We start from the raw sequence: 24,405 nt of genomic DNA on the forward strand, positions 1-24,405 counted from the left end.
CCCAGAATGTGCGCATCGACCCCAGCAGCCTGTCCTTCAACATGTGGAAGGAGATCCCCGTCCCCTTCTACCTGTCCGTCTACTTCTTCGACGTGGTCAACCCCAGCGCCGTCCTCTTGGGCGAGAAGCCGCAGGTGCGGGAGCGCGGGCCCTACGTGTACAGGTGAGGACGGAGGGGACTGGGGGGGGGGTTCCGGGTCGTCACCCCATTTGACAGTTGAGGAAACCGAGGCCCCCGGGAGCGGAGAGGCTTGCTTAAGGTCGGTCTGGCTTTCTCCAGTCCAGTGCCCGAGTGGTTGGGACCGTGCACTCTGGGGAGACACCTCCCGGGTTTAAAAACTGGCTTTCTGATTGCAGGACGGGGCGGTCTTTCCTCGTGCCTCAGTTTTGCCGTCTGTAAGTTGACGGTAACCGTTTCCACCCTGGGGTGGCTGTGAGGTTTTGAGGACCGGACGAGATCGCGGGGGGGCCCTTCGGACGGCGTCTGCCCAGTAAACGTTAGCTGCTGGCGTATTATTACGGTTGCTGCGTGACCCTCTTCGATGGGTCATGGTCTTTGGGAGAGCGCGGCTCGTTGAATCGGCCGGAGCGGTTTTCCGAGAGACGAGGGAGGGCTGTTCCAGCGTGAGACCCGGTTCCCGGCTCCTGCCCGTTCTGCCTTCTGGGACGAGTCACGTCGCAGAACTGCCGACCGGGCTGGTCCGTGAAAGGCTTCGGGGCCGAGCCCGCTTTGCCAAAGTTCCTACTGATTTCTTCCTTCCGGAAGCATTTATTGAGCAGCCCCTGCGTGCTGGGCACCGTGCCAGTCGCTGTGAGAGGCAGACCCAAGCCCCTGCCTCGCAGAGCTGACGTCCAACGAGAGTAAACATGCGGGCCAATCAGGTGGCCGTAAGTGTGGTGAGAGCCACGCAGGGGAAGCCTGGAGAAGTGCTGGAGGGATGGGTGTGGGCGGGGTTGGCCTAACTGGAGGGTCACGGGGGGGGGGACCTCTACCAGTGGAGCGCTTCCCGAGGCCTGGGTGGTGAGAAGGGGGTGCCGCTATCTGAAGATCTGGGGGGAGGAGGGCCCCAAGCAGAGGCGGCGGCAGGTGCAAAGGCCCTGAGGCAGGCAGAGTCTGGTAGTCCGGGAAGGAGAAGGCCTGTGTGGCTGGCCTGGTGTGAGTGAGCGGGGGAGAGTGGCAGAGACAAGGGCAGAGCATTGGATGGGGTTGGGTGTCGGGGACCTCGGGGGCCACGCTAGGGGCTTGATTTTACCTTGTCCGCAAAGAAGGCTTGTTGGGGAGAGAGTTTCCACTTTTCAGACTTTGTCCGGGTGCCTTGTAGAGAATGGGTTAAATGGGACAATAACGGATCGAAGCGGCTGAGACTTACGTAGCGTCTCCTGTGCTTTGGGCCGCTGTCGGGTGGGTTGACGGGCACCGACCCACTCAGCCCTCACACAGCCCTACGAAGCGGGTCTTGTCATCGCTCCCGTTTTATGGACGGGAAAACCGAGGCCCCGGTAGTAAGTGACAGAGGCAGGGTTCGAGCCTGGGCCCTGTGTCCCCAGAGTGCACATTCCCAACCACCGCGCCACACTGCGTCCCTCGGAGAAGCAGCCGCCTGCCGGGGGCGGTGGGGGGAGGCTGTGAAGGAGGTGGCACTCGGCCAGGCCGGTGTGGGGGGTGTGTTGGGATCCGGGTGCTCTTGGGGGTGGCCCCGAGGAGCCCCGCGGAGGCTTGGGCGCCCGTTCTCACGGTGGGCTCGGGGAAGGCGGGCCGGGGGCCCTGTGGCTCCCGGCGGGTGCTGCGTCCCCCGTGCGGCCGGGACCCGCTGACCCCGACTTCCCCGCCCACAGGGAGTTCAGGCACAAGAGCAACATCACCTTCAATGACAATGACACCGTGTCATTCCTCGAGTACCGCAGTTTCCAGTTCCAGCCTGACAGGTCCCACGGCCTGGAGAGTGACTACATCGTCATGCCCAACATCCTGGTCTTGGTAAGGCTGCCCCGGCCGCGCCCCCCGCCCCCGCCGCCGGCCCTCCTCCCCGTCCCTGCGGGTCTCCGTCTCTCTTCTCGCCTGCCCCCTGCGCAGGGCTGTCCTGCGTGGGGCCCGGCTCTCAGCCCATTGAGTTTCCCAGGTGCGTCCTTTCTCTGGCTTGGGGGGCCCGGCCCAAGTCCTTGTGTGTCCTTTCTTCGTCTGCAAATCTAACATCTCCAAACGGAGGTGCTGGTGGGGGACTTCCTCGGGCTGCAGCCTTTGCAGGCGGGGCCTCCGTCCCCTGCAGCTGGGCCACAGTCCTCGCCGGGCTTGCTGACTGTGTGCCCGTGGGCTGGGGTCCCCGAGCCCGCCTCCAGGCTCGCCGACTCCCTGGGAGGGCTCGCGGGAGTCCACTGTGATCTGTTGCGGAGGGAGGGTGCGGCACAAAATCAGCAAAGGGAAAAAGGCGTGTGGGGTGGAGGCCAGGACTCCCCCACGTCCCCCGGCAACAGGCTGTGACAGTGCACGTGAATGAAGGCTTATCCCCCGGGAGACCTGTAGACACTCCGTCCCCAGGGCTTTTCTCGGGGGCTGGTCACGGAGGCACCTTCTGCCTGGCACCCACCGAAATCCAGATCCCCGGAAGGAAAGCACTGGTCGGCGTAAATCATACTGTTTGTACAAGGAGTCCAGGCACAGAGAGCCCCCCACCCCCACCCCTTATCAGTCAGAGAGGGGTGGGAACCCCTGCAAACCCGAGTTCCCAGATGGCGGCCAAGGGCCAGTTTTGCCAGCAGGCCTTTCTAGAGAGAGGGGGCTCACGCCTGTCGTGTTAATGCTCTGCTAACACGTTAGTGTTGATGGGCCTTACACACGTTACCTTGTCTACTTGTCGGTGATCTGGGGGCCGGCCCTCGGCTGGGCCCTGGATCCGAGGCGAGCTCACCTGCCGAGTCCGTTGGACGGACGGGACAGGGGAATGAATGCATCCCGAAGCTTCACAGCTGCCTCCCCCAGAGTTAGATCCTTAAGCTTTGGCAGCGGAGACGCTTTGCCCCACCGATCAGGTGGGCACAGCCCTCCCGGTAACTCCCAGGGTTCGTGAGCATTCGTGGAAACGGACACGCTCACGTCCTGCCGGGAGGAACTGGGAGGGGCCGTCGGAGGGCAGTGACTTTAAATAGAAATTGCACCTTGCTTCCGACCTCAGAAGCTCCACGGGTAGGAATGTGTCCTCCTGATAGCCTAACACACACAGAAGATGTTTGTACCCGCGGATATTCATTTTGGCAACCTCGTCAGAGCAGATTCCAGAAACAACCTAAATATTGTTCCATCGTGTGCGGTTTCGTTGCGGTGGTTTATTGCAGCCAGGCGGTGCTAGGACCTGGCCCGGCAGCAGGGGGAGGGGATGCGGGCGGTGGGCGGGGACGGGGACCCGGGACCGGGGAGTGGGGGGGGGGGGCAGGGGGCGGGGCTGTAGGTGGTGGCTCAGAGCAGTCCCTAAGGAGTATCCAAGGGGGAGAAAGGCGGGTACAGAGCACAAGCAGCAGGCTATCACCATTTATAAAGGAGCGGGAGCGGGCCTTGCATGCACACCCCACTTACACACGTGTGCTTTTACGTGTTTTGAACAGGGGAGCAAACTTCTGTAACGGGCCAGATAGTAAATATTTTAGGCTCCGAGGGCCACGTAGTCTGTGTTGCAACCGTTCAGCTCTGCCTGCCAATGCACAAACAGCCAAAGACAACACAAATGGGTAGACGTGGCTACGTTCCAATGAAACTTTGTTTCATATGGACACTGAATGTGCGTTTCCTATCATGTTCATTGTTTTGAAAACTCTTTTCTTCAACCGTTTGAAAACGTAAAATTATGGGGCGTCCGGGTGGCTCCGCCGGTCAAGTCTCCCGACTCCAGCTCGGGCCGTGGTCTCGCGGTTTGTGAGTTCGAGCCCCGCGCCGGGCTCCCTGCGGTCAGCACAGAGCCTGCTTCGGAGTCTCTGTCTCCCTCTCCCTCTCTCTCTCTCTCTCTCTCTCTCTGCCCCTGCCCTGCGGTCTTTCTCTCAAAAATGAGTAAACGTGAAAAATATACAAAAATGTTCTTGGCTCTCAGACCGTACGGGAACAGGTGGCGGGCTGGCCTGGGCCCGGCGTGACGTCCAGGGTGGACGGACCCGTGGCATCTAGCCTGTGGTGTCCCTGGGCTCTGCAGGGTGCGGCGATGATGATGGAGAACAAGCCCATGAGCCTGAAGCTGATCATGACCTTGGCGTTCAGCACCCTCGGAGAGCGTGCCTTCATGAACCGCACTGTGGGCGAGATCATGTGGGGCTACGAGGACCCTCTGGTGCACCTCGTCAACAAGTACCTGCCAAACATGTTTCCCTTCAAGGGCAAGTTTGGGCTCTTTGCGGAGGTAAGTGCGGCTCGGCCAGCAATTCGGGGGCTTGGGTCGTGTCCTCGTTGCCACGGCCTGGAAGATGGGTCAGCGGCCTGCTTTTCGGGCTGGCCGGGGACCTGGGGGCATTGGGTTGTCAAGGGCAGAAAACCTAACTCAAAGTGGCTTAGGACAAGCAGAGAGTTTGCTGGCCCATCAGACTGGAAACTCCAGGCCTGTGCTCAGGTGCGGCTGGACGCTTGCGGCTGCCGGTGGACGAACGGAGACCGGCGGCCGGGCAGGCGGGTCAAGAGTGTTGACCCTGACGCTGCCCCGGGCTGCCTGCTTCCTCTTGATCTCGACCCCTGATAGTCCGGTAGGGATTGGGCTCCTGAGCCCTGGGCCGACGGACAGCCTGACCTTGGCTCCCTCAGCCGCAGGTTTCAGCGAGCCCTCCGAGTGGCTCCAGCCTCAGCCTCCCCTTTGGGCGTTGCTGCTCTGTGTTGGGGGGCGCGGGGGAGGCAGGCTGGGATTCCGCCCCTGGCACGTGATAGACACTCACTACGTTTTGGCAGGTCCTGAGTGGGTGGGTAAGCTGGCAAGTTTGGGGTGAAGTGACATGATTCCTTTCAAAGCGTCTTATAGACTCGTAAACAAGTGAGAATTATTGCGAAGCGAGTAGCAGCCGCGTAATCTATGTTTGCGTATGACGGAAACGCCGAAATAACATCCCAGCAGTGACTGTTCAGTGTTGGTGTGGTGTCTTCATAGCCTTCAGGGATCCAGAGTGTTTTCCTACTGCTCTGCTCTCCCATCCTTACGGTGTGGTTTTCGTACTCCAGATTACCACATGGTCCCGTGTGGCTGCCGGAGCGCCTGCGGTCGCACCCACCCTCCGGGAAGCAGAATGGGAAGGAAGGAGCGGTTGGGGATGGAGAGGCAGGCAAGGGAGTTGAGGACGAAGCAACATGACCCAGCTGTCTCCTTCTTTGGGAGGGAGGAAACCGATTTCCACTTGCTTTCCCTTGGCCAGAACTTCGTCAAGTGGCCGCGCCTAACCGCAAGGGAAGTGGGGAAACGCAGCCGAAAAGGCTAAAGGCCGCAGCTGCTGCGCTGATGCCCTGAGTAAGGTTTGGGTTTTGTTACGAAGGAGGAAGGGGAGGCTTCTAGATTTCACCCCACGGTCACTCATTTCTTTGTGTGCTTTGCGTGTGAATTAGAAATCTGTTTCTAGGAAACCTCCTCAGAGTGCCAGAGCCTGGGGCTTTCTGTCCAGAACCTGCTCGATAACAAACATTAGGTCCTGTATCCGTTAGGATAGACCAGGTTATGCTGTGTAATAAGCAGCCCCAGAACCTCAGAGGCTCGAAACAGTAAGTTCGCTCCTGGCTTGTATGCTGTGTCCAGTGTGGGTGACCAGGGGGCCGTCTGCTCTTTTTGGCCACTTCAGGGACCCAGGCACCGGGAGGCAGCAGTGAACAAGATATCGAGGCCCCTGTCCCCTGGGTGAAGCGGGGAACGGCCTCTAAATAAACGGGTGTGCTCGAGGGCCGGGCCCCGGGGCCTCTGCCCCTGTCGCGAGGCTTAAAGACGCTGTTCTCTGTCCTTGTCCGCAGCTGAACAACTCCAATTCCGGGCTCTTCACCGTGTTCACGGGGGTCAAAGACTTCAGCAGGATCCACCTCGTGGACAAGTGGAACGGACTTAGCAAGGTGAGGGCAAGGGGCGGTGCCCCCCTGCTCGGGGGCCGGGCGGGAGCCACAGAGGCCACCTGTGCTGGCCTCCCTGTTTCTCTTGGAACTCCGGAGCGTGTTCCCCTCTGGAGTGGAGACCGTTCTCGAAGTCGGGGATTTTGCCTGTGGTCGGGGTTCAAGTAGCTCTTGGTTCTGAACGGGCAGGTGGGGAATAGAAGCTCTACTTATGTAGCACCTAGTGTATACCAGGAAGGGAGTTCTTTCTTTCCTTTTGTCGAATTTACAAAACCACTTCAAAGAGACTACGCTGATCCTATAACCACCCATCGCATTAAAAGATATAATTACACTAGGAACACGGGAAGACGCTCACATTAAAAAGATAAGACAACAGAGGGGCGCCTGGGTGGCTCGATCGGTTAAGAGTCCGACTTCGGCTCCGGTCAGGATCTCACGGTTTGTGAGTTCGAGCCCCGCGTTGGGCTCTGGGCTGACAGCTGGGAGCCGGCTATAAAAATTAAAACCGAGAAACGACAAACCAGTAGAGACAGATTAAGTGCCCCTTGCACCGCTCCACACGCCGGCCCCCCTGCCCTGGGGCACAGCGGGGAGTCCACGGTGTGCAGTATGGGGTCTTCCTGTCCTCCTCTGTCCCTTCCACGCCCGCGTGCAAGGTGGGTGTGCTCCTTCGAATGTGACGAGATGTGTTGGCCCGCAACTTGCTGTTTTCCACCTTACTTGCCTTTTCTTGGTACGGATGCAAATGTTGTTCACACCTGCCAAGCGCTCACCGTGACCTGGGGGCCCCAGCGATCCCCCCCCCGTCCCCCTGGTCCATGCCCGGAGCGGCCAGATCACCATTTGCAGCCGGTAACAACCCTTCCCAGCGGAGGCTCTCCGCCTTCTCTGGCTTGTGTTTTCAACGCACAGATACGCGGGTGCACACAACAGAGGGCCAGAAGGGGAGGGGTCTGTTTTGTTCTTTCCAGGCCTCACTTCCCAGAGGCGGCCGCTGGGTTGAGATCGCCCCCTGGGGGACGGGGGCACCATTATGATTTTAAATATTTTGCTTACCGTAGATGTTTCACAGTAAATACGGTAAATATTTTACTTACCCCCTCCCTTATCTGTGTTCTGGTGACGTCCTCTCTGAATGGTGAGGATGCCAGAGTCTCACCTCTCACCTCCCTCCTCTCCTGCTCACTGTGCCCCTTGGAGATGGGGGTGATTTTACAGATAAAGTCACCGAGTCCCCGGGGCAAAGGTGCCCGTTCGAGGGTCCGTGTTAGCGAGCGGGGAGCCACAACCGACGCTCTCTGGCTGTCCGTGCGGCCGCCCGCTCGCCTCCCCGAGGGGACCGGCTTCTGGAATGGAGTGGTGGGTGCCCTTCTCCCCGGGGCCCCGTGCGGTCGCCGCCCCAGGTCGGGTGTGGTCATCGCGGAGCTCAATGGGCGCGTCCGAACGCTTCCCCGCAGGTCAAATACTGGCATTCTGACCAGTGCAACATGATCAATGGGACGTCTGGACAGATGTGGGCGCCGTTCATGACTCCTGAGACCTCACTGGAATTCTACAGCCCCGAGGCCTGCCGGTAATTGCTGGGACATCCTGGGTCATCCTGGGCCTTCCCCGGGCAGCGGAAGTTGGCTTTGTGGACGCTCACGGCCTAACCGAGTGGCTTTTCGCGTGTGCTTGGGAAGCTCTTTGTGTGTTCCTGGGCCCTTGGCACGGTCCGGAACCCTCTTTGGTTACACCGTGAAGGGCCACACCCCTCCTGCACCCCGAGAGGCTGCGGGCAGGGGTCGGCATGCTGGCAAGGGGCAGGAAGCCATCAGGTCCCGAGGGCTGGGAATGGGGTGAGCACCGGTTCCCTGCGGCATCCGTCCAGCTGCCCTGTTGTCCATTTGGACGCTCAGATCGCTAGACGCGCGTCCGACAGCCTCTTTGGGCTCCAGAGTGTGGCCTTGGAGGCCCGGTGGATTCTGGGGGCCCCAGTGAGGGTGAGAATAGACAGAGCTCTCCTCTGAGAGACCCCTCTGCTGGAGTCGCCTTTGCTGTGCCTCTGTTTACTTCTTAAAACGAGAAATTTCAACCCAGAGAAAAGCCGCAAGCAGGTGCCATTTCCCTCAGTTTTGGCGGTCATTTCTCTCCTGCCCCATCCGCTCTCTCTCGTCACTGCTCAGCCCCCGGGACCGTCCGAGAGTAAGTTGGACGCCTCAGTACCTCAGGGAGCGTTTTCTAAAAACAAGGACGTTTTCTTGCGCGACCACATTACCGTCATGAAAATGAAGAAATCTAGCGTCCACCTTAACACTGTTGTCTGGGCCGCTGCTGTCCCCTAGGAACGCGAGTCCTGTCTGCAATTTTAGATTTTCTAGTGGCTGCGTTAAAAAAAAGTAGCAAGACGGACACGAAGTTAATTTTAACGATAGGTTTTATTTGACCCAACTGTACCCAAAACGTTACCACATTGGCCTGTAAGCAACGTCGAATGTTACTGAGATGTGTTACTGTTTTTTAAAAAAAATTTTTTTGTAACAAGCTGTAGAAATGTGGAATGTGTTTTATGCTTACGGCGGGCCACACCCAGACTCGCCCCATCCGAGGGGCGTGTGCGACAGATGGCCTCCGTGGACAGCATGGTTGTAATCCAGAGTCCATATTCAAGTTCAGAAGTGCCTTCGAGAAACACGGCAGGGAGAACAGGGTGGGGGACACGGTGCCGCTGGCTGAGGCCGTGGTGGCTCAGTCACCACGTGTGTGCAGAACTGAAGCTGATGTGTGATCAGCCCGGGGAGGCCGGATGGAGGAAAAGGACCAGGGGCAGGAGGGAGCACGTCTGAGCCACAGCCAGGGGGCCCGTGGGGTGCTGTAAAGGGGCTGGACCCCAAAGAGGCCTTTGGACCGTCGTGAGGACAGCAGATCGTATTCTAGATAAGACTGGAAGCAATTGATGGGGCGCCTGGGCGGCTCAGGTGGTTTAATGTCTGATTTCAGCTCAGGTCATGGTCTCGTGGTCTGTGGGTTCAGGTCCCGAGTCGGGCTCTATGCTGATGGCTCGGAGCCTGGAGCCTGCTTTGGATTCTGTGTCTCCCTCTCTCTCTGCCCCTCCCCTGCTCACACACTGTCTCTCTTAAAAATAAACATTAAAGGGGCGCCTGGGTGGCTCAGTCGGTTAAGCGTCCAGCTTCGGCTCAGGTCATGATCTCGCGGTCTGTGAGTTCGAGCCCCGCCTCGGGCTCTGGGCTGACAGCTCAGAGCCTGGAGCCGGTTTCGGATTCTGTGTCTCCCTCTCTCTCTGCCCCTCCCCTGCTCATGCTCTGTCTCTCAAAAATAAATAAGTGTTAAAAAAAATTAGAAAAAAAAAATACTGGAAGCAATTGCACTTTTTAAAATGTTTATTATTTATTTTTGAGAGAGAGTGTGAGAGGGGGAGGGGCAGAGAGAGGGGGAGACACAGAATCCGAAACAGGCTCCAGGCTCCGAGCTGTCAGCACAGGGCCCCACGCGGGGCTCGGACCCACGAACCGCGAGATCGCGACCTGAGCCGGGAGTCGGACGCTCAACCGACTGAGCCCCCCGGGCGCCCCGGGAAGCCATTGTGACTTCACGTGGGGACGTGACTGTGTTCTTATTTTAAACTGCCATCTGCTTGTGGAGACCAGATGGGTGTGGGCGGGGAGGCAGGGGGAGCGATTGGCAAGCCCCCGGCTGAGAGACGGAGGCAGCTGCTGGGACCTGGGGGCGGTGGGGGGTGGGGGGGGGTGGCAGTGCAGGTGGAGACAGTGCAGTGAGGAGGGGCTCAGCTGGGGCCGCCTTCAGCGGGACCGGTCTAGCCGCGACGTGCGGGACGTCATCCTGTACCCCGTCTGTCCCCCACAGGTCCATGAACCTGGTCTACAAGGAGTCAGGGGTGTTCGAAGGCATCCCCACCTATCGCTTCGTGGCCCCCAGCACCTTGTTTGCCAACGGCTCCATCTACCCGCCCAACGAGGGCTTCTGCCCCTGCCTGGAGTCTGGGATTCAGAACATCAGCACCTGCAGGTTCAGTACGTGCCTCTCGTCCCCCGGGAGGGTGGGCGGGAGGGTGTAGCCCGACGCCGCCAGGCATCTCTCTGTCCCTACGGGCCCCCCGCCGTCTGTCTAATCTCTGGCCTCTTTACTCTTGATAATTCCATTAATTGGCCGGAGATAAGGAGGGCAGTAGACAGATAATCTGAAAAAGCAATACGCCGCGTAGATTAGTGGCTGTCGGCACGAATTCCCACAACCTTAGGGGCCGAGAGCGACAGCCTCTGACGCCTCTGACGGTGCGACGCAGGCCTCCCCAGGCGAGGGCCCAGATGCCCGCGGGCTGACAGCTTCCTGGCTGGACACTCGAGGGGGGAGCCACGGGCCGCTGTGCCCTTGGGAGGCCCCCGGGATCCCTTGGTTCCTGGCTCCCGTCTCCAGCCTCACCGCCAGCGACACCACTTGTCTCTGGCCCCACGTCCACGATCATCTCTGATCCCACATCTCTCCTGCTTCCCTCTTCCAGTTTGAAGACCCCGGAGACCATCCCGGGCCCCCCGGGGGGTAATCCGGGCCACACGCCCTGAGTTAAAGGCTAGCCGATTAGCAGCCTTAATTCCACCTGCGTCCTTCGGCCCCCTTGGCCGTGGGGAGGCTAACGTTTTCACGGGCTCCACGGACGTGTTTGGGGAGGGCCTCGTTGTGCCTGCCACACCAGGAGACGTGCCTTGAGGACGCGGCCTCGTGGGAAGGGCCCTTTGTCCGATGTTGGGAGGAGAGGAAGCCTCTGCTTGTGGATGGAGCAGTGAAGGGGGTCCGTCCTCCCTCCCGGGACCCCGCCTCCTCGCGGTCCGGGCCCCTCCCTTTGGCCCCCGCCACGTCGCACTGCCGTCACCCCACGTACCAACTGTTCCCCAGTCTGCCCCGTGCGGTCGCTCCCCACTGGCCCCACGGGGCTACGTAAATCGAAACGGGTTTGAATGCAACCAGGTTGAAAAGGTGGTGCCTTAGTCGCACTGGCCGCCTTTCGGATGTTTACCACCCGCGTGTGCCTGGTGACCTCCGTACAGGACGGCCAGCACAGAAGGACGACACGTTCGTCGTTGTGGAAAGGTGTGTTGGATGCTGTTCGAGAGAGCAGCCCGAGGGACCTTTCCAAAACACGGATTGCCAGCCAGCCCTTTGCTTCGAATGTCTAACAGCTCCCCGGTGACATATGCCGGAGCCCTGACCCTGGTCTCCGTGCTCTGCGGGATGTGGCCCGTGCCAGCTTCTCTGACATCGTTTCTTCCTCTGCTTCCCCCACCAACTAGTCTTCAGCCCCGTCGTCTTCTCCCTGTTTCTAGAGTCTGTCAAGCTTGGTCCTACCTCAGGCCCTTTGCATCAGCTGTCCCATTGCCTGCAGAGTCCTTTCCCTAGATATCCACGTGGATCTATGTGGATCATTCCCTCCCTTCCTTTTGGTCTGTTCAGATGCCACCTCCTCCACGTGGCCTGCCCTGATTTCCATGCTGAAGTTGCCCCCGCCAGCCGCTCTCTGTCACTTCACCCTTGATTGCGTTCTTGGTGCTCGGCACTCCCTGTAATCCCTGACTGTGTGTTTTGTTTTATTTACGGTCTGTGTCCTTCACTAGACTGTAAGTGTTCTCGGCAGGGCTCTGTCCTCAGCTTCTAGAACTGTGGCTGGTGTGGAGCATTTGAAGGTACGGGTGTGTGGGTGTATCCTGCACTTAGGACACTGGGGCTCAGGGCTGGGACATGCCCGAGGTCACACGGTTGGTGGGACAAGAAACCACTCCTCACATGACTGGGTCTTGCCTCCTGGGGGCCTGTGGGGGGCCGAAGCCGCATTTCCAGCTGAAGATGGGGATCCGAGAGGGGTGGTTTGCAGCAGGGTTTGTGGGAGGGAAGGACTGTCTGCGGGTTGGACGACGTCCCCAAGCTCAGGCAGAATGGGGTGCTCGGTAGGTGACGGGTTTAGAGCTGGGGGCTGGAAATGCCCTCTGTCGTGGCCTTGTGTGAGCCCCCCTGGCCTTGCCCTCTGTTGAATTCTTCCTTCAGTGGGGTCCGTGGGCATGGCTCCAGAGATCAGCTGTCGTCAGAAGCTGCCTTCCGCCCCGTGTGCCAGCTCGGTTTTCTTCCGGGCTGGCTTTGCTGCCAGGCGGGCTCTCCCCTCGGGCCCCAGGCTCCCCTGCTCCCCTCTGGGCGTCCTGCACAAAGGGGGCCACATAAGACCTCCTCATCCTGCAAAAGCTCCCAGGGTTCACCCTGATTGGTCCACCTTGGATCCACGGCCAGCTGTGACCCAATCACCGTGGCCAAGGGTTATGCCGATTGGCCAGGCTGTGTCACATGCTCAGCCCCTGATTCCGTGGGTGGGGCCAGCACTCGCCTAGCCTGTGAGGGGCGGGCTGGTTCCAGGGTTGGGGTCTAGGTTGCAGAAAAAAGAGTGGGTGCCCGGCAGGCGCAGACCGTATGTCCATCCGCTCGGGAAGGCTAGGGACGAGGTTGGCACGGTCTCATCTTAGCACATCTGCCCAAACGACCTCAAAAGTGCAAGGGAATTTTAGGGGCATCCGGGTGGCTCAGTGGGTTGAGTGTCCCAGTCTTGATACGGGCTCAGGTCATGATCTCCCAGTTCATGGGTTGGAGCCCCAGGTGGGGCTCTGTGCTGGCAACGTGGAGCCTGCTTGGAATTCTCTCTCTTCCTCCGCCCCCCCCCCCAAATAAATAAATAAACTTAAAAAAAAAGCGCAAGGGAATTGAAACATAGGTATAAATAAGATTTCTCCCTTTTGTGTTGAAATGAACATGTGTACCGAGAGGTCCCCAAGCAAAACGTGCAGTTTGAAATTCCACAAAGCGCACGGACCCGTGTAACCGGCACCCGGATCATGACTCTCGGCTCCTCAGACTTCCGTGCTGTGTAAGGTCCTCAGACTTGCTCAGCAGAGCCTCTTAGTCATAATCTGTGGCGATCCTGGGCTTCCGTCTGGCTGGGGGCACCACAAAGCTGTAAATGGCTGACCACTCATTGCCCGTGCCGTTTGGAAATCAAATAGAAAGGGTCACGTGCATGTGTGCTTGCCAGGAAAAATCAAGCGTGCTTAGCGTCCGAAGCAAGTGATGGCACGTTGGTCTCACCCACTTTAGGTTTCCCCAGGCTTGGACGCACGCGGGGGCTTGTTTGAGATTTGAGACCCTCAAGGGCCTGACGAGGTGACTGCCCCCCTTACTGAGGGTCCCGCTTCTGCCGTCTGTAAACATGGGGTCCTCGTGTTTGCTCTGGTCGTTTCACGGCAGAGATGGGAGAATGGGAAATGAGGTTTTCCGAATTGTGGGATGTTGTCTCTGGGGGTGGGGTGCTCAAGGTAGCTTCGAAGGTCCCAGGAGGTGGCTTTAAGTGACATTGGCCGACGTGGGAGAGAGGCTTCGTGCTTTCCCAGTCCCTTACCCTCCTTCCAGGTACCCCCAGCAGAGTCTCTGTCGGTGCTAAGAGGCCTTTCCAGCGCCCATCTTTTTTTTTTTTTTTAATTTAATTATTATTTTTTTTACATTTATTTTTGAGAGACAGAGCACAAGTCAGGGAGGGGCAGAGAGAGAAGGAGACACAGAATGTGAAGCAGGCTCCAGGCTCTGAGCTGTCCGCACAGAGCCCGACGCTGCGCTCGAACTCACGAACCGTGAGATCATGACCTGAGCCGAAGTCCGACGCTCAACCGACTGAGCCACCCAGGCGCCCCTCGCCCATCTGTCTTTTTAAAAGATTTTTATTTTTTTTATTTTTTAAAAGTTTATTTATTTATATTGAGAGAGAGTACACCAGCAGGGGAGGGGCAGAGAGAGGGGGAGAGAGAATCCCAAGCAGCCTCTGCCCTGTCCGGACGGAGCCCACTTTGGGGCTCAGACTCACGAACCACGAGATCATGACCAGAGCCAAAATCAAGAGTCAGACACGTCACCAACTCAGCCACCCAGGAGCCCCTAAAATTAACCATTTAAAAATGTTCAGTCCAGGGCTGCCTGGGTGACTCAGTCGGTTAAGTGTCCGACTTCGGTTCAGGTCATGATCTCACGTTTCGTGAGTTCGAGCCCCGCATCGGGCTGTCTGCTATCAGCACGGAGATCCTCTGTCTCCCTCTCTCTGCCCGTCCCCACCCCCCTGTCAAATTAATGAACATTTTTAAAAATGTAAAAAAAAAATGCAGTTCGGTGGCATTTAGCACATTTACAATATTGTGCACCTCCCGTCTCTGTCTAGTTCCAGAATGTTCTCATCCTTCCGAAAAGAGACCCATACCCATTACCAGCCACTCTCCATCTCCCCTCCCCCGGCCCCTGGCGAGCTCAGTCTGCATTCTGTCTGTAGGATTTGCCTCTTCTGGATCCTCGTGGGTTTTTGACAGAGACTCATTCTTTTCCTCGTCAACTCATTGTCCGTCAGGCCCTTTGTACGTTGTCCTGAGCATACGAGGATGCGTTGGTGTTTGCCTTGCTCGATCAGTTGATGGGGAGGTTCAGCCTCATGTTTCTCAGCATCTCCGATGATTGCCGCGTTGCCTGCAGAATACAGCCTGGGCTGCTTGGCTTGGCGGTCGGGATACCCCTTCCCCACCCAAGTCCAGATCTGGCCTCGACTTGCCTTTCTCTCCTCAACTCCTGTAATTCTCCTCCACGCCCTGTCTGCTCCGTGTGCATTTCCCCACCTCCCCGCCTTTGCTTCTGCCAAACCCTCCCCCTGAAATGTCCTTCCCTGGCCTTCCCTGCCTGGCGTATTTTAACCATCCTCCTTTCCTTCCTGTGACCTCCTCACCCACGTCAGCAGCTCCTCCGTTCCCACCCCTGGGACACAGGGCTCGTCTCTTCCCAGTGCCTGGCATCTCTTGGGCACTTGACAGGCATTTACAGGCCGGATGAAGGGATTCTCTCTGTCTAGTTATTGTCGTTTGCATTTTGTCATCATCCGCGGGCTCTGTAGGCAGCGGCTCTGTTTCATCCCGTGAGCCTGGCACGAAAGCAAGCCTTGGACGTGCTGACGCTCTCCCTTGTCTGATGCCCCCCCTTCTCTCCGCCCCTCTGCCTTCTAGATGCACCCTTGTTTCTCTCCCACCCTCACTTCTACAACGCCGACCCGATGCTGGCAGAGGCGGTGCTTGGCCTCCACCCCAACCCAGAGGAACATTCCTTATTCCTGGACGTCCACCCGGTGAGCCCTTGCCTGTCAGCCTGTGGGGGGCGGGATGCCAGCTTCTCCCCCTTCCCTCCCCCCAGGCACTGAGCTATTCTGGTGGTGGGGTAGGGGGGCGATGGGAAGCCTGGCTTTCCTTGGCATTGATAGCTTCTGGAATGCCAAGCTGTCAGAAGTCCCTACTTTGCCCTGACTCCATAGTTCAAGGGATTCATTATTTCGTCACAAGGGAATTGTCTTTCTGAAAGGACCATAAGACAGTAAATCAGTTAGAATTATCAGCATAGGAGTTAGCCAGAAGAGCCCTCTGACTGTGCCAATATGTCATAAAGATGTCTAGGTCCCGACAAGAGCCTGGAATATCTTGTAGATAAGTTGGGTTCTGGGGAATTTGTCCTCTGTGACATTCTGTCTGCAGGTGGGGACCAAGAGAAGAGGGTAGCAGGCCCACAGAGGTGGCCCTCCCGTGGGCCTATCTTTACCTGATTGCCTTATCTCCTAGTATCGCTGTCACTGTAAAAGGTGCCCATTTGGACCTGGCGGCCTTCACTGTTGATTAAAAATCCTGCGGGTTTCTGTCTCCTGCATGGACACTCGTGGCCTTCCGGACAGGCCTTTTTCAAACCTCTTCTGCCTGACACCGTTCCACGTCGTTTCTCTGCGTACCCCTCGGATTTTCGGAGCTCCTGACTCCGTTCACCAGCCCCTGGCACTCCACCTTCTCCCCCTGCCCCGCCCCCCTCTCTTTTCACTAAGAACCCAGGCTGGTTAAGTCAACTGTCTCTCTCTTTTCACTAAGAACCCAGGCTGGTTAAGTCAACTGTGTCCTTCTCTCTCTCTCTTTTCACTAAGAACCCAGGCTGGTTAAGTCGTCTCTCTCTCTCTCTCTGTCTCTTTTCACTAGGAACCCAGGCTAGTTAAGTCAACTGTGACTACATGCACTTCACCTCCAGCAAATAGTGCTTGCACACTCATTATGGTCCAGACACCAGCCGGATACTTTCACATGCAGTAACGCAGTAAATTTGCACAATTATCTGGGCAGGGAGCACTGCTCCTCCCATTGTACAGATGGGGAAACTGTGGCCCAGGTAGGTCACGTGATACAACTAATAAACGGGATCGTTGGCTCCACAGAGGAAAGATCCATTGTGTTCCGTTCATCGCTTGACTTCTAGCCGTTCGCATAGAGGAACTCAGTAGGTACGGGTTTGATAAGTGGGCATAAGTAAGCGGCAAAGCTGAGTCCAAACACAGGCCTTCTGACGCCCCCACCTCATGTCCTGTGCTAATATCTAGTGAATTTTAATGAGGTTAATTTAATGGTATTCGTTAATTAAATTGGTAGTAATTAATATTAATATATTATGTGTTCCATTGAAGTTCGTTCTTTCTTGTTAGAAATGTTAAGGCTCGGGGTGTCTGGGTGGCTCAGTCGGTTAAGCATCCGACTTCGGCTCAGGTCACGATCCCACGGTTCGTGAGTTCGAGCCCCGCGTCGGGCCCCGTGCGGACCGCTCGGAGCCCGGAGCCTGCTTTGGATTCTGGGTCTCCCTCTGTCTCCGCCCCTTCCCCGCTCATGTTCTGTCTCTCTCTGTCTTGAAAATAAACATTTAAAAAAATGTAAAAAAAAAAAAGAAAAGAAATGCTAAGGCTTTTCCACATCGTCTTAACATTTCGGGGTCTCCGAGACCACCCCCGAGTCTGACGATTTGCTAGCAGGACTCCCAGACTCAGCATATGGTGGAAATCACGGCTGTGATTTGTTGCAGAGAAAGGAGACGGAGTACCGTCTCCCAGGGGGGCCGCACAGCACACACTTAATTCCCTCAGCAGTGCGGTGAATCATCCCCCAGGGAAGCCCGTTAGAGACAGCGCCCTGGGTGTTCACCGGGGACTGTTCCCAGCAGCACCCTCTGCCTGGTACCTCCCGAACTTCCAGACTCCCGCGGGGAGACTGATGGTCGGCATAAATCACAATGTTTGTACAAACAGTCCAGGCACAGTGAGCCCCCCTCATCAGTTAGGGAGTGAGGGGGGGGCTCCCGAAATCCAGGTTCCCGGACACCAGCCGCCGACCAGCCCGGCCAGCAGGCCTCTCTGAGGAGGACAGCCTCCGGCCTGCTGCCTCATCACTTTTCCACCCGCGGGTGGACTCCCTCCCAGCCTGCCGGTTCTTGGGTCCAAGCTCTTCTTGGGAGCACGGCCTTTGTGCTGTCCCTCTGGGCCATCGGGGCCCGGAAGGCCTACTTTTCATGGAAGATATTTCCCTTTCCCCCAATGTGCGTGATCGTCACGCAAGCGTTTATGGCCCGGAGTGTGGCTGTTTTCCATCCCTTATTTCGCCCTGCAGTGAGATGGCGGGAATGAGCCCCTTTTGCAGATGAAGAACCAGGCCTCAGCTAAGAGGCGACAGTTCTGGCCTCCCGACCTCCAACCTCGGTCCCTTTCCTCTTCGGGAGCCACCTCCCTGAGTTGGGGCCTACGTGTGTGTCGCTTCTCCTGCTGTCTGCTTACCGCTTTAAAAACTCCTCTCTTAGAAGAAAAGGGTAGGTTTCGGCACAGAGGAAGTTTCCTGTCACCACCTCGCGTCGGAAATTACAAATTTCTCGAAAAAAAGAAGGCGGCAGCCATAAAAGTGAACACAAGGATAAAACATTAGGTTTGAGACGGTCAGGGCAAGTTGTGTGATGGAGAGCGGCTTTATTCACATGCAAATCTGTGTTGTTTGGTCTGGAGGAGGGGGGAGGGGTGGGCAACCAGTGGCAAACGTCACTGTGCACTCAGAGAAGCGTCGTGGGCACAAGAGCCTTCGGGGAAGCTTGTGTCCCCCCCCCCCGCCCCCTCGAAGGGCCTGGAGCCAGCGGGGAGGCCCCGGTGCCCCGGCAGTTCAGCCCTGACGCCTGCGCTCTGAGCGGGACCAGGGACGCGGGTTTGGGGGCGTTCCCGGGGCGCGAACCCAGACCCCTCACCGTGCTGTTCCTACAGGTCACCGGGATCCCCATGAACTGCTCTGTGAAACTACAGCTGAGCCTGTACGTCAAGGCCATCAAAGGCATCGGGTGAGTGGGTCCGGGAGGAGGGGCCGCGTGGCTTGTTTGGGGGCGGGGACTTGGGACTGGGGTGGAGGGGGGACACGTCCCCAGGGACCCCGCACGTGGGGAGGGAGACGCTCCTCCCGGATGTGCCGGCTGGTCCCCGCCCCGGAACCCCCGCTTTTTCTGTCTTAACATCTGTCCCCCAGATTCAGCAGACTCTTCTGTCCAAGCGGTTTCCCACTCAACAGAAAACTGGGAAAAAAAAAAAAAAAAATTAAATCCTGGCAAAAGCAAGTCTTTGAAAATGGAAACGCACCCAACAGGCATTTTACAGTGTGACTCTTCCCTTTGTGGGAGGAATATTTTAAGCCCTGATATTCCTTTCTGTTTCGCTTTATTTCCGTGTCGCATCGTGGCCTTACCGAGATACAATTCACATACCGTTACGCTCACCCTTTTCAAACGTACAACCCGGTGACTGGGGGCAGATCCGTGGAGTCGCGCAGGGCCGTCGCAGTCCGTCACCCCCAAAGATACCCCGTGTCCGTTAGCAGCCGCCCCCCGCCTCCCCCAGCCCCTGGCAGGCCCTGACCTACTTTCCGTGCCTCTGGATTTGCCTGTGCCGGAAACGTCCCATAAATGGAAGCGTAGGAGCCGTGGCCTTCGCCGTCTGGCGTCTCTCACCGGCGTCGGGGCTCATCCGAGGCGTAGCAGGTGTCCGAGCGTCTTCCGTTTTATGGCCGAATCCTGTTCCGTTGGACGCACACGGCGTGTTTTCTCGCTCAGTTGAGGGGCATCTGGGTCTCTGTCGCTTTTGGCCGTCGTGAGTAGCGAACGTGCCCGTATATGTTGCCGGTGGGTGCACACGCTTTCGATTCCCTTGGGCAGACACGTGGGGGCGGATCCCTCGCCGGGCGTCGCGGGAACTCTGCGTTCAGCGTTGGAGCTGCTGTTTTGCACGGCAGCTGCCCGGTCGGCCTTCCCGCCGGCAGCGTGGGAGCCGTCGGGCCCGCACGATCCTCGCCAGCTGCGGTTGGAACGAGGGGGCTGGGCGAGGGGCTGCGCCGGTTTAGTCGTGGTGGTGGGGTCTGGCTTCTGTGGTTTTGTTTTGTTTTGTTTCTTTACGCATATTTGGAATAGTTTCATTAAAAAAAGCTTCCCCTACAAAGATTCCTGGGCTGCAGGAATGTGAGCATCTATCTCGCCGGCTTTGTAAAATGCCTTTCAGCTGGAAAGAACACGCTCCTCTCTTAGGCTCCCGCCCTGGCTTTTTATCTGGGTGTTTGGGGGCTGTCCGAGGGTGTGCTAGGTGGTGAAATGGCACAGGGGGTTCACCAGGCGCCTGCCCTCCCCCTGACCCCGGAGCTCCGGCTCTGGGGCCTGCATCACTTCGTGGGGGGCCGGCAGGTGACTAGGAGAAGCCGGGCAGGCCGGTGGGGATGGGGCCCAGGACCCGCCCCTCCCCAGCACCAGGGGGCTCACGCCGGCTGTGGGCCCCATCGGGTGCATTTTCAAAGGCGTTTCTCAAAATCTGGATTTTAACCAGCACTCTCTTAACTTTCACCTGTGGGAAGTGAATTTGAATCCCCGACAAACGTTGCTCAAGTCAGCAGGACCCCCGGGGGCCGCTGGATTCTGCGTGGTGGGGACTCCCGGGCCTCTACCCTGACCTGACCTCTCTGGGCCTCTGGGTGTGGGACGACACAGCTGTCTGACCCCCCCCCCCCCCACTCCTTCTGGCCTCGAGGGAACCGGTCTAACAGCGGTGCCTCCCGCCAGCCCCGAGGGCCAGTGGCCGTGGGAAAAAGCCAGAGACACAGCTGCCCGCATGGAGAGCTGTTTCGCTGTGGCTCGTCCGGGGGACTCTGGCGCCCCATCCTCGCAAGATCCCGACAGCTGGGTTGCGTGCTCTTTGCCCTGAACTTACACCAGTTCCTACAAACTCAAATAAGAAGGGGCCAGCGTGGACTTCCTGTTGTGTTTCTCTAGTGTTTTCTGTGTGTTGCCTCCGCGGCGGGTGCCGTATAAACTCGTTGCCCTGCACGACACTCTGTGTCTCAGGCGGCCCGAGAGAGTTCTGAGAGTGGTGACTGAAGGATTTTGGCCATTCGTGCCGACTCTGGTTCTGTCCCCCTGGTGGGTCCCCTTTCCCCTCCGTCCGGCTGTGCCTTCTTTAAGCAGACCCCAAAACGGTGAAGCTGAAGAATATTTTGGCCCGTTTGTTCGCTGGTAACGAACAACAGCGACGACAGTAACGAGCTTGGAGTGGTTTCTATAGGGTGGGTGTTCTTCTGAGCACTTTTCACGGGGCCGCATTCAGTGCCAGTGCAGTCCCCGCTTGGCGGAGGAGACACAGGGAAGGTAGGTCGCGTGCCCAAGGTCACACAGCTAGTCAGTGCTGTGTCGGGGGGACCCCAAGACAGACCACCGTCCGGTTCGATGATTCAGTGGGGACACCCAGGACCCCGAACATAGTTGTACTCGTGGCTGTGATTGATTACGGAGGAAGGAGTCAAGCAAAATCAGCGAAGGAAAAGGTGCGTGGGGTGAAGTCTGGGGGAGCCAGGCAGAAGCTTCCAGAACCCTCTCCTGGGACAGTCACATAGGACGCCCTTAATTCCCCCAGCATTGAGTTGTGACAACGCATGCGAAGTGTCTTCTACCAGGGAAGTCCATTAGGGACTCAGCGCCCAGGGTATTTATTGGGGCCTGGTCACGTAGACACCCTCTGGCGTGGACCCAGCCTCCAGACTCTCCAAAGGAAAGCAGGAGGTGCTGGGTGCATTACCATCCCGAATTAGTGTGGGCTTTTGTTTCTAAAAGGCACCGGTGGGCATCAGCCAGGTCGCTGGCAGTCCCCCCGGCCCCCCACCGTGTAGGTGACGTGAGTTTTTAATTCAAAAAGACGTGAGCAGATCGCCGAGTTGCTCCCTGCCAGGAAATACCCCTCTCTCAAGCCGGCACCAATCCAGTCCTTGCAAAATCAAATCCCTGCTGATCTGGACCCTACGATCACATGTCCAAAGCTGCCTGACATAAAAAACATGCTGACAAAACTCACAATGTTTTGGTCTTATTTCCAGACAAACAGGGAAGATCGAGCCAGTAGTCCTGCCGTTGATGTGGTTTGAGGAGGTGAGAGGCTGTCTCACGTTGCCTGCGGGGGAACCGTTGGGCATGGTGTCTGGGACCCCAGGGAGGGGCCGGTGTGGGCTTTGAAGGAGGGGGGCTGTTTGTGGAGGAGGGGAGGCTGGGCTGGGAGCTGGAAGGGGGGGGGGCGGCTATAAAACCATCTGTTAGAAGCTTCCTGAGGTCCAAGCGCTTTGTATCAATTATCCCACGGAGTTGAAAGGATCACTTGAGGTGAGGAAGACAGAAGCTGCATGAAAATGTGAAGCTCTATCTGGCCCAGGGTGTAATTTTGTAAATGCACTTGACCACTTCTCCGGAGAGGGAGGAAGTTGCTTTTCAGAGTGTCAGCTTTTCTTTTTTTAAAAAAACTTTTTAATGTTTATTTTTGAGAGAGAGAGAGGACGAGGGGGGGGGGAGGAGCAGAGAGACAGGGACACAGAATTCGAAGCAAGCGCCAGGGTTTAAGCCCTCGTCGGGTCTCGAACCCACGAACCTTGAGATCGTGCCCAGAGAGCCGAAGTTGGATGCTTAACCAACTGAGCCCCCCAGCCGCCCCCTAGGGTATCAGCTTTTCCCTTGAACTTTCTCTCCTCCCAGCTTTTCAGGGTTCCTTCTGGCCAGCTTGTTTTTTTTTTTGTTTTTTTTTTCAATCTATGAAATTTATTGTCAAATTGGTTTCCATGGCCAGCTTGTTTTCAATCAGGCAGAGCTCACCTCACAGGCTGGGCCGGTTGTGGGAGGCGGAGCTCTGCCTCATGGCCCCGCCCTCCCGGGGAGCCTCAGAGCCCGTCACCTTCAGGGAGTTAGGACAGAGAACTAGAGAATCCGCGGGCAGGTGTCTATGGGCCGGCCGGAAGTCGCGGCATACTGGGCCCGCCTCCTGTTGGCCGGAACACGATCACGTGGCCCTGTCCGGCTGCAAGGGAGTCTGGGAAATGTAGTCCCGCGTGGGGCCCCGAGGGAACGGAGGCCCCCGCAGGCTCCATCACAAGCTCTGGGAGGGGGGCGGCCGTGAGACGGGTAAGGGGCGGGGGGCCTGGAGGTGGCGTGGCGCGGCCTCCGTGTCCCGGGGCCTGCCGAGTGCGGCCCAGCCTGTTAGTCTGTTGTTCTCCATCCCCAGAGCGGGGCAATGGAAGGTGAGCCCCTGCAGACCTTCTACACCCAGCTGGTGTTGGTGCCCAGTGTGCTACACTATGCCCAGTACGTCCTCGTCGGGCTGGGCTGCGTGCTGCTGTTCATCCCCATCATCCACCAGATCCGGAGCCAGGTAGGTGGCGGCTGGAGGGAGGCCCGGGCCGAACGGCCCCCTGCTCGCCTGTCGGGGTAAGCGGGACTCGGATGGGCTCGCCCGGCCGTTCCTCCAGTCGCTCCCGCAGACGCCCTCAGCTTGGAGCCCGCCTTGGGCAGCGGTGCCATGTCTCTGCCTGGGGCAGGGGAGCTGCCCTGCGTCTCTGCCTCACTCGCGTCCCGCATTTACCACTTTTTTCTGCCTGTCCCGGGAGGCCTGGGGACCCTCCCTTGGAGGGGCTTTGGGTGGGTTCTGGTCATGAGACCTGGTCCTTGAATGGTTTGCTCGTCAAGTCAGCACCTGCTGGGTGCCAGGTTCACGGCCGTGAACGAGACAGACACGGTCCCGCCCTGGGGGCACGTGGCTTGCGTGTTGGCGAGACAGAAGACGACCAAGTAAATAGAAAAGATCACTCCGCCGATGATAAAGGTGGCGGGACACGTGACAGGTTAGCGCTGTCCGCTAGAAATCCGTGAGCCGCATCCGGGATTGGAAACTTAGATTTTTTTAGTCGCCCCATCCAGTAAAAAGAAATCGATTTTAATCCTAGATTTTGTTTAATCCGGATAGGCCCGAAATATGGCCGTATGAACATGCAATCAACACGAAAAATACAAATTTAACTGTATTTTACATTATTTTTTTTTTACGTTAAGTCTTTAAAATCTGCTGTGTGTTTTAACACTTACGGCAGGTCTTGAATCGGACTCACCCCATTTTTTTATTTATTTATTTTTAAATGTTTATTTATTTTGAGAGAGAGAGAGCAGGGGAGGGATAGGAGAGGGTGAGAGCGAGAGAGAGAGAGAATCCCAAGTAGGCTCTGTGCCCAGCGCATGGAGCCTGACACGGGGCTCGATCTCTTGACAGTGAGACCGTGATCTGAGCCGATACCAAGATTTGGACACTTAACTGGCTGTGCCACTCGGGCGCCCCTAGACTCACCCCACTTAAAAGACCTAACGGCCCTGTGTGGCTACTGGACCAGGGAGCGTTGTATTCAAGAGGGCTGGGGGCAGCTATAGAGAGCATCCGGAAAGCCTTCCCCGAAGAGGCAGAATTTAGGCTTAGATGTGAATGCTAATGAGGCAGTCAGCACAGAGTCACAGACGGAGTGCTTCAAGCACAGGAATAGCCAGTGCAAAGGCCCTGAGGTGGGGATGGGCAAGGCGTGTGGGAGGGGCCTTGGGCCCCCGCAGCACCTGCTTTCTTGCTTCAGCTTTGGCAAACAACTCTTCTGTTTTCTCCTCTTTTTGGGGGGTGGCTTGCACGCTTGCTTGCTCGCTGGGGGCAACGATAAACCTTCCCAGGCTCCTAACATAGGTTTCGGACCCTTAACCCGATGTGCCTTCCAAATTCCCCATCCTTTAGGGGGAAAGGTTGGCCCTGGTGCCAGGGTGCCAAGGCCCCGGAGCTCTCATCGTGCCAGTGCTCTGGTGTTTGAGTCCCTGGTGATCGAGGGGTGTAAGCAGCCTGTTGGGGGCCCAGGGAGACCGGGCTGAGCAGACCTCGTGCTCTAGGGAGCGCAAGGAAACTCCCTATAGTTTTTTGACTGATTTACGCTAGGAGGGTGGAGGGGACCAGAAGCCAAGGCTCCCAGCTTGTGGATCCCTCCTTGGGTGCTTCCAGCAGTGAAGGTGTCCTGTCACAGCCAGGGGACCCAGTGGACTGGCTGGATCTGTCCTCTCTGTCTCCTAAGTGTCCGTCGGAAGCC

The 24,405-nt window shown here is 57.7% G+C and overlaps 1 protein-coding gene across 6 annotated transcripts in view; it reads left to right on the forward strand.

The window, feature by feature from the left end:
- Positions 1–24,405, forward strand: part of SCARB1 (scavenger receptor class B member 1) — a 68,792-nt gene that overhangs the window by 38,604 nt on the left and 5,783 nt on the right. For 5 of the 6 annotated variants that reach the window (XM_042963042.1, XM_042963044.1, XM_042963046.1 and 2 more), the window contains exons 2-11: positions 6–163; positions 1,837–1,978; positions 4,176–4,379; positions 5,957–6,052; positions 7,510–7,625; positions 9,917–10,083; positions 15,133–15,251; positions 18,222–18,295; positions 21,355–21,406; positions 22,524–22,670. In XM_042963042.1, the coding sequence (XP_042818976.1) occupies positions 6–163; positions 1,837–1,978; positions 4,176–4,379; positions 5,957–6,052; positions 7,510–7,625; positions 9,917–10,083; positions 15,133–15,251; positions 18,222–18,295; positions 21,355–21,406; positions 22,524–22,670 (1,275 nt within the window). The remainder of the gene's footprint in view (positions 1–5; positions 164–1,836; positions 1,979–4,175; positions 4,380–5,956; positions 6,053–7,509; positions 7,626–9,916; positions 10,084–15,132; positions 15,252–18,221; positions 18,296–21,354; positions 21,407–22,523; positions 22,671–24,405) is intronic. The other variant, XM_042963045.1, reaches the window with a different exon arrangement.

This window comes from Panthera tigris, chromosome D3 (genome assembly GCF_018350195.1).
Source record: "Panthera tigris isolate Pti1 chromosome D3, P.tigris_Pti1_mat1.1, whole genome shotgun sequence".
Taxonomy (NCBI): Eukaryota; Metazoa; Chordata; class Mammalia; order Carnivora; family Felidae; genus Panthera; species Panthera tigris.